Source organism: Glycine soja, chromosome 1 (assembly GCF_004193775.1).
Source record: "Glycine soja cultivar W05 chromosome 1, ASM419377v2, whole genome shotgun sequence".
Lineage (NCBI taxonomy): Eukaryota > Viridiplantae > Streptophyta > Magnoliopsida > Fabales > Fabaceae > Glycine > Glycine soja.
The window spans coordinates 937,662-946,331 of NC_041002.1; the positions used below are offsets into that span (position 1 = coordinate 937,662).

General features: G+C 34.2%; 1 protein-coding gene across 1 annotated transcript; it reads left to right on the forward strand.

Annotated features, from left to right (window-relative positions):
• LOC114407812 (dolichyl-diphosphooligosaccharide--protein glycosyltransferase subunit STT3A-like) lies at nt 1–8,670 on the forward strand. Its single transcript, XM_028371071.1, has 23 exons — nt 1–226; nt 947–1,009; nt 1,206–1,261; nt 1,375–1,446; nt 1,604–1,709; nt 1,795–1,845; nt 2,157–2,252; nt 2,482–2,541; nt 2,632–2,745; nt 2,898–2,984; nt 4,475–4,578; nt 4,671–4,766; nt 5,019–5,139; nt 5,233–5,313; nt 5,395–5,526; nt 5,628–5,855; nt 6,186–6,329; nt 7,142–7,328; nt 7,401–7,498; nt 7,645–7,724; nt 7,820–7,907; nt 8,224–8,313; nt 8,413–8,670. The coding sequence occupies exons 1-23, from the start codon at nt 101–103 to the stop codon at nt 8,467–8,469; spliced, it is 2,337 nt and encodes a 778-aa protein (XP_028226872.1). The 5' UTR covers nt 1–100; the 3' UTR covers nt 8,470–8,670.

The following is an 8,670-nucleotide window of genomic DNA, read 5'->3' on the forward strand; positions in this document are numbered from 1 at the left end:
ATTACAGATATAAACCCCAGTGAGTCACACACTGCGACTCAGAAGAAACGCACTCTCTCTCTCTTCCTCTCTCTCTCTTCGGAGCTCAATTTGGCCGTCAATGGCGGCCTCCAATGCTCACAACGGCACCACCACCAACTCCATCAGGCACGCCTTCGGCAACGTCCTCGCGTTCTTCATCCTTCTCCTCATCGGCGTTCTGGCCTTCTCGATCCGTCTCTTCTCCGTAAGCATTTCTCCTCATTCCGCAGATCTGGTTACCTGAACCTCGTTCCGGTTCCGAGTTTTCGTTTTCTTAACACGATTGCATGCTTCTAAATTCAGCCGCTCGGATTATTGCTCAATCTTAACCGTTTCGTTACGTTCGTCGTGTATGTTTCATTCATCAAGCATAGCTTGCAATATCAGTGACTTAGCCGGAACTGTCTAGATTTTTCTTTTTTTTTTTCCTGCGACTTGGCCGAGCTGTGTTCGTTCATTCGCAGATAAGTCAACGATTTGAAAAAAAAAAAAAACGTCGGCACCAGTGGTGTAAGGGTAATGCTTAGACTGAAATGATGAAGTGCAATGTGACATAAGATGTTCGTAATTTGTGATGTCATTTCACATGTGCATGCACTTGAAATGGATTTGAATTATATTAGATTAGAGGATAAATTGAAGTCTTCCTATTGGTTGACATTCTAATGTGTATAATTGCATTTGGTTATGGTTTCAAAAGCATGAAAGTGTCGGGCAAACTCGCATTTTGTTGAAATAGTTGTGTAAAAGTGGTGATATGGTGTGGCCATTTCTATGACCTGAATACTTTTAAGTTCTGACTCAAAAATTCTGTTTGTATTAGTCTTCTTCTGTTTTTTCTGGCATTGTACTAGGTCATCCATTTCCACTTGTTGGCCAGAGATGCTCTTGCTCTTCTTCACATTTTTTAATGCATTGTATACAGGTTATAAAGTATGAGAGTGTTATCCACGAGTTTGATCCTTATTTCAACTATAGAGTCACTCAGGTGAGCACTATTTGGAATGGAACCATTTTGCACCTATTGGTCTTACTATTGGGATGGTGGAGGAGTCTCTTATGCTGGTTAATGGCAATAGAAAAATGGATTTTTTTTTCATGGCTGTAACATTTGTTCAATTTTACTCTGTTAATCTCAATGCAATAAAAATTCACAAATGATGACACAACTTTGTTGGTTTCAGTTTTTGACAAAGAATGGGATATACGATTTCTGGAACTGGTTTGATGATCGAACTTGGTAAGTTGATGGTGTTTATATTGAAATAGTTTTTCCTCTTTACTTGCGTAGTTTAAACAGGTTGTTGTTAAATGTTTCTGGATATAATGTCCGTGTTACCTTTCCATTTCAAGGTATCCCCTCGGTCGTGTAATTGGTGGGACTGTCTATCCTGGTTTGACGTTGACAGCAGGCACCTTATGGTGGTAGGCATTTGAAACACAGTAATGTTGGTTGTCATATGCTGTGATTTTTCTCTTCATTTTATACTAATATTAAATATCCATGCAAGCATTTGTTTTGAAGTTTATCAGTTTATCTAAGGTGGTTGATATTTTTGGACCATTCCCTTCTTGGTTTCAGGGTACTGAATTCCCTAAACATACCTCTCTCAGTTGAAACTGTTTGTGTGTTTACTGCACCTATATTCTCAGCCTTTGCTTCATGGGCAACTTATCTTCTGACAAAGGTTTGTAAATGCCAGAATTGCAGCCTGTATATTTTTGCTGTTGTTTATGTGCTTGCTAATTTGCTGCAGCCGCTTCCTTTTGTAGGAGGTTAAGGGTGCGGGGGCTGGCTTGACAGCAGCAGTTCTTCTGGCTATGGTGAGTTTCTCAACAAATTGTCTTCCAATTTTCCTAACAATTATTATCATTTCATTTATGGAGTTAATGATAAAAATTATTTTCTCAGCCATTCAACATTCTATATTTGAATTTGAATGATCAACAAATCAATGTTTAGTAAAAGTGAAGATGCTGGTTGAATAATAACCATGCGTTTTGATATGAATATTTGTAAATCAATGATGACTGTTGGTAATAGTTACTCTCTTCTAATATTATTTGGTTGCTGGTCCCTGACGTCCCTCTTATATGTAATTCATCCTGAATCCTTAATAATCTTGTGTCTTCAGGTCCCTTCATATATATCTCGATCAGTGGCTGGCAGCTACGACAATGAAGCTGTTGCTATATTTGCTTTGATATTCACTTTCTATCTCTATATTAAGGTGATCTGCAAAAGCAAGCAACTTTTCCTTATATTGAATGGCCATGTATAACGACATTGGTTTCTCTAAATTTCCACAGGATTATTAGAACTCACTATCATCATTGTCTAACAATGTGTGATTTGAATATTCTGTATGAACTGTAGTTCAGTAGCATCTGTAGATAGAAATCACTAAGCTTGGCATTATTTTCTTTTTAAGTTTCTAACTTGCTTTACATGTCATGTAGACACTCAATACAGGGTCCCTCTTTTATGCCACTTTGAATTCCATAGCATACTTTTACATGGTAAGCTTTTATAATACTATTTATCTTGGTTATCTTTGCCTCTGTCCCCTCTTATTTATGTTTATGTTATCTTCGCTTCTTATCTTTCAGGTTTGCTCATGGGGAGGGTACACTTTTATCATTAATCTTATTCCGATGCATGTACTCTTGTGCATAGTAACCGGTCGCTATTCTTCTCGACTGTACATTGCATATGCACCTCTTGTAAGTATCTGTTTCAGTCATACAGTTATGTTAGAGTTTAAATAAAAACATTTGCCTTTTTCAATTGGAAAGTTGAAATGCACATAGTACATAACTTGGGCTTGATACTGTAAGCTGTAATTTGAAATGTGCACTTGATTTTCTGAATGCAGGTTGTATTGGGAACATTGTTGGCTGCCTTGGTGCCTGTGGTTGGGTTTAATGCTGTAATGACATCAGAGCATTTTGCATCATTTCTGGTGAGTTTCCCCCTTGTTTTTGAATTAAGTTGATTTTTCCTTAAAGATAAGTGACCAAGAGCACATTTTAGCCTAATATTATTATTGCACACCTTTTCTTGTGAAAGCTTTATTTTCAGTGGAATTGTTATAAGAAAATAACAATGATAATGATAAAATAGTTAACTGAATATTCTTTGTTTTTCTTTTGTTTCTATGGAGGGAGAAATTATGTCCTGATATGTCAATATAGAGTTTAAATAGTTCTTTAGCAAGTCAGTATTCTGAAAATCTGCTTATGAACTTAGAAGTTGATATCTTTTGTTGAGATAACCGAAAATTTTGCATAAGATTAATGTACATTATAAATCACTTTGTTAAGTAAATAAAACTATACTTCTATATCATGGTTAACTTATGACTCCTTTTAATACAACAAAAGCTCATTCCCTAGGTGAGCTGACCTATATGGATCAAACAATGCTACTATGCTTTGTTAACCAAAATTTCAGAAAGGCCATATGATTAACTTCACTTGTGACTGAGCTATCATCTTTTCATCAATGGGTGCTACTATATGGATCAAAATATGCCTTGTTTACATTGCTTTTCAGTACTTTTATTTTTTGTGGAAAAGAAAAAAACTTATGAAAATAAAAAACTCAAACTACAATTGAACCTTGAACTCCTTACTACATCAGGACAGAAGCTGAATTAGTTGAACCTTCAAAGTGTATTGGCAAGGGTAGAAAATTAAGGAAAAAGTATAATAGGGGTCACATGTTCCACAATGATGATGACCCATCCAGTTGAGACACAGGAAATTGTAGACATTAGATGAGACATGACTAAGTTGTGAATGGATACAATGCCTTTTCATTAAAGTATAGTTAAGTTAATTTCATTTCCATTCAAGTAAATCTTTGAAGCTGTTTAATTTAACAATAATTTATAATGCCATTTATATATGGGGAATATTATAATATAATTATTTTTACTATCTTGTTAACATTGTAATTCATAACTTCTGCAAATATCGTGAAGCTTTTAAATTTAATCGTCTAATCTAATTATATTATTATATAAATGCTACTACCTCCTTTCCAGATCTTTTGATGTTTAAGGTTATTATTGCGCACAGATTAAGAAATATTTGGACTAAAATGTCCTTATTTAATACCTTGATCTTTGATACTTGCTCCACCAGTAGTGGGTATTAAATGAGGGTATATTTGAGAAAAATGCATTAATTAGACTTGAAATTCTAAAACATAAAATGTTTTGGAAAAAATAGAAAGCTAAAACATCAAAAGATATGGGAAGGAGGTATTTATTTTCGAAATGTTTGGACTTCATCATTATTTAGCACTGATTATATACTCATTCATTTTTAATCAATTCAACTCATTTGAGCATATGCAATCATTTTTCTTTTTGTATTTTTCCTCTTTCCTTCTCTTTATATCCCCCTTATTAGCTTCACTGAAACCTACCTAATTTTTCTTGTGCAGGTTTTCATTATCATCCATGTAGTGGCTCTTGTGCACTATATCAAAGGAATTCTTTCACCAAAAATGTTCAAAGTAGCTGTGGCACTAGTTGTTTCTGTTGGCCTGTGGGTGTCTCTTTGATTAGCTTATTTGACTATTCAAAACATTGCAAGTAGATATTAAACTAGTACCTGTGCTTTTCTTGTTTATTTTGCAGGGCAGTGTGTTGTGCAATGGTGGCAGTACTTGTAGCATTGGTAGCTTCAAGCCCAACAAAAGGATGGAGTGGAAGAAGTTTAAGTCTGCTTGATCCGTAAGTGTTGTGTTTTCAATATTTATCATTCAAATTCTTAAAAAAGATGTTAAAATAAATTTTTTCACCTAAAATGATATTCTGTGATTAAGGTGATTGTTGGTCATTCAATTTTATAATAACTAGGGTATTTTACCTAATATAGCCCAAAGAAGTGTCTTTGAAGTTTACCTTTCTTTTTGTTAGTGAAATTATTTTCTTTTTATGATTTGGGTCCAATCCTAAGTACTTAATTTGTTTGTTGTGTAACAGTACTTATGCAAGCAAGTATATACCAATCATTGCTAGTGTTAGTGAGCATCAGCCACCTACTTGGCCTTCATACTTTATGGATATCAATGTCTTGGCATTCCTCGTTCCAGCTGGCATTATTGTGAGTTATTTTTTATTATAAAGAATAAGATTAGCTGTTTTTTCTTGTCATATTCTATATAAACTAAATTGTGGCGGTGCTTACCTACTGTAGGCATGCTTTTCTCCCCTATCTGATGCAAGCTCCTTTGTGGTACTTTATATTGTTACGTCGGTATACTTTTCTGGAGTCATGGTAAGAATAATAATGGAGGAGGTTTTTCTTACTATTGCATTTTTATTATTTTATTGAGGACATAATCCTGCCGAATATCAGGTTCGCTTGATGCTTGTACTTGCTCCAGCAGCATGTATCTTGTCTGGGATTGCTCTTTCTCAGGCTTTTGATGTTTTCTCAAGATCTATTAAGTTGCAGTTGCCCAGCCTATTGGGTCATTCTCACGTTGATGTAAGCATTATTTTTTAATCATCACCGGTTTTGGCATTAGATCATGTTCTTCTGGTCACTTTATGAGTTTCTTTGTTCAAATTGTACTTTTGACTATCAAGGCAGGGGAAGCCAGTTCTGAAAGTGTTGTGACAAATGATTCGATGAAGTCTGATAAAAGTGAGGACACATCAAAGGAACGAACCTCAAAGAAGAGCAAGAAGAAGGAAAAGGAACCTGTGGAAAAGCCTCCGAGCAAGTCACAAATTAAGAAAAGGCTTTTGGTTTTACCTCTGGAAACATCCATCATTGCTATTGTCTTGCTTGTGTTGCTAGGTGCCTTCTATGTGGTAATTTCCTAACCACAATTTCAGTTAAGATTATTTATTTGATACAAGTTGTTTGGTTTTTTTCCACTAGGAGTTTACAATTTTATTTCTCCCTTTGTATTTAAATAAGATATATAATATATTTTATTAGTATTATTTTACAATTTACTTTTTTAAATAAACCCCTAGTCTCTTTATAGTTAAAAATTGTAGGATTCTGCTGATTAATACTGAATTAGAAGTATGATGTCTTCCTATATTGATTTTTTTTTTCTTTCTGAACAATAATGCCCTTTCATGCTACTGTGTATGTTATAAATAAGTTCCTCACTATCTTGATCTCTCATGTAGGTTCATAGTGTATGGGCAGCAGCAGAAGCTTATTCAGCCCCTTCTATTGTTCTAACATCACATTCACATGATGGACTTCATGTTTTTGACGATTTTAGAGAGGCTTATGCTTGGCTGAGTCATAATACAGAAATAGATGATAAAGTAAGTTCTATGGGATTTCATTATTTCTCTGCTGAAATGCATCTGTGGTGTCTTGGGCACAACTTTTTTACTGATGTTGCCAACTTTGATTATCTTTGCCTTTTTCTCTCACAAGTTCAGAATTTAGGCTAATTACTGATATTCTTTCTGAAAAATATTGTTGGAACTTTTGGAATTAATGGTGATAGTTAGCTTGCATTATTTCCTGTGTTTTATACTAATTCCTGAAATTTACATCATGTTTCGAAATTAAATCCATTGAGGCTGCTGGTAATGAAAATTGACTATTTTCAGTAGTTTGATATTATGGGTGAAATTCAATTGAGACTTGAGGTGATTTAACTAATGTTATAAATTAACTTGGGGCATAGTCTGTTCCTTGTAAGAATTATTTGGTCCCCTGAACATGTTTGGTTCCTTTGCCATTTTTTTCAATCAGTAGAAATTTGGTGAGAAGTTACTTAAAATCATTCGTTAATGCTTCATATTGTCAAAAGGGATTATGTGAAAATTGTAATTTATGAACTCAACTCCAGGGAAGAAAGTTCTGAAGTAGGCATATTAAGTATTATCCCCTTAGTATGTAATATATATTCAAATTTTGGTTAATGCATAAACTGAATATTGATTTGATTAATCACTTTAGTGGGTAATGTTTCTAAATTATTAATTATAAATTTTATGGATTTAATTTAAGTTCCTAAATTATTTTCTCCTTAAGATTATTTTTCTTACCCCAAATGAAGAACAAATAAATGCTGGTTAAAACACATTATAAATGTTGAGATATTGACACATAAAATTTCTTGTAGGTGGCTTCTTGGTGGGACTATGGGTACCAGACAACTGCCATGGCTAACCGAACTGTCATTGTTGATAATAATACCTGGAATAACACACATATTGCTACTGTTGGTACTGCCATGTCTTCCCCAGAGAAGGCAGCTTGGGAAATTTTCCACTCATTGGATGTCAAATATGTTCTTGTTGTCTTTGGAGGTTAGCTTCTTTCTCCTTATCGGGATTATCTCAAGTCACCCTGTTCTGATTTGATACTATAATTATTAACAGGACTGGTTGGCTATCCCAGTGATGATATCAATAAGTTCTTGTGGATGGTTCGTATTGGAGGGGGTGTATTCCCTCACATAAAGGAACCAGATTATTTAGTAAGTTAAACGAGTAATATGGGCTGTTCAATGTTATATCATGACTGATATTTTATTTTGGAGAACAGATGATACTCTAGCTTCCTTCAGTAATAATCAGCTTTTGAGGAGTGTTAACACCTTTTTTTCTCTTCAAATTTTAAAAGAGGGACGGTCAATATCGGATTGATTCCATGGCCACACCAACAATGCTAAACTGCCTCATGTATAAACTTTCATATTACAGGTCAGGTTTTCTGTAAAATTTATTGTTAATACTCGAAAAATTCCAGTTTTCCACTGTTATGCTAGCTAACTCCCCTTACCCTGTTATTGCTCCAGATTTGTGGAGACTGATGGTAAAGCTTTCGATAGAGTGAGGCGGACTGAAATTGGGAAGAAATATTTCAAACTTACGCATTTTGAGGAGGTCAGATTGTTTAACTTGGTCATGTATTAAATAATTCTATTAGGAACTGTCTTGCAGTGTAGTTTCTCTGTTATGATCCTGAAATTAATTTTGGTGGATGCATTAATGAATTGCATTAATTTTGGTGGATGCTCTACAATAAGTAATATGGATAACCAGTATGAATGTATGATAACAGTTTCCTTAAATAATTTATTTATTTTTTATTTAGAATGAACTACATCTTTTAATTGTTACCATGTGTATGTGTTTTGATAGTGTTATTCTGCTTTGTTCCTTACTAATCTACCATGTGTTTCCTTACTAATGCATTCAGGTGTTCACAACTCACCATTGGATGGTTCGGATTTACAAGTTGAAACCACCAAAGAACCGGATTCGAGGAAAGATTAAAAAATCAAAATCTGTACGTATATGATTGTTTTATATGACTTAGATATTCCTTCTTAGTATTGGATATCGTTTAACCTAGCCATAACTGATCACTTGTTTCCATGTTTTGCAGAAAGCAAGCTCAAAAACTACCTCGAAAAGAAAAGGATTAAAACGGAACCCCTTTTAGTTTAGATTTTCGTTTCTTTTAGTAGGTGACTTTATTTCTTAGCTGCGTTTCATGTATACATGTATACGACTAATGCAATTGCCATGATAGGGATTTTGCCGGCATTATTAGTTACTTTCTTGAGTAATGAATGATGAAACAAGAAATTTTGAAACTATATATTTTGACTGAATGTTTAAGATCTCATTTTTATGATTGAAA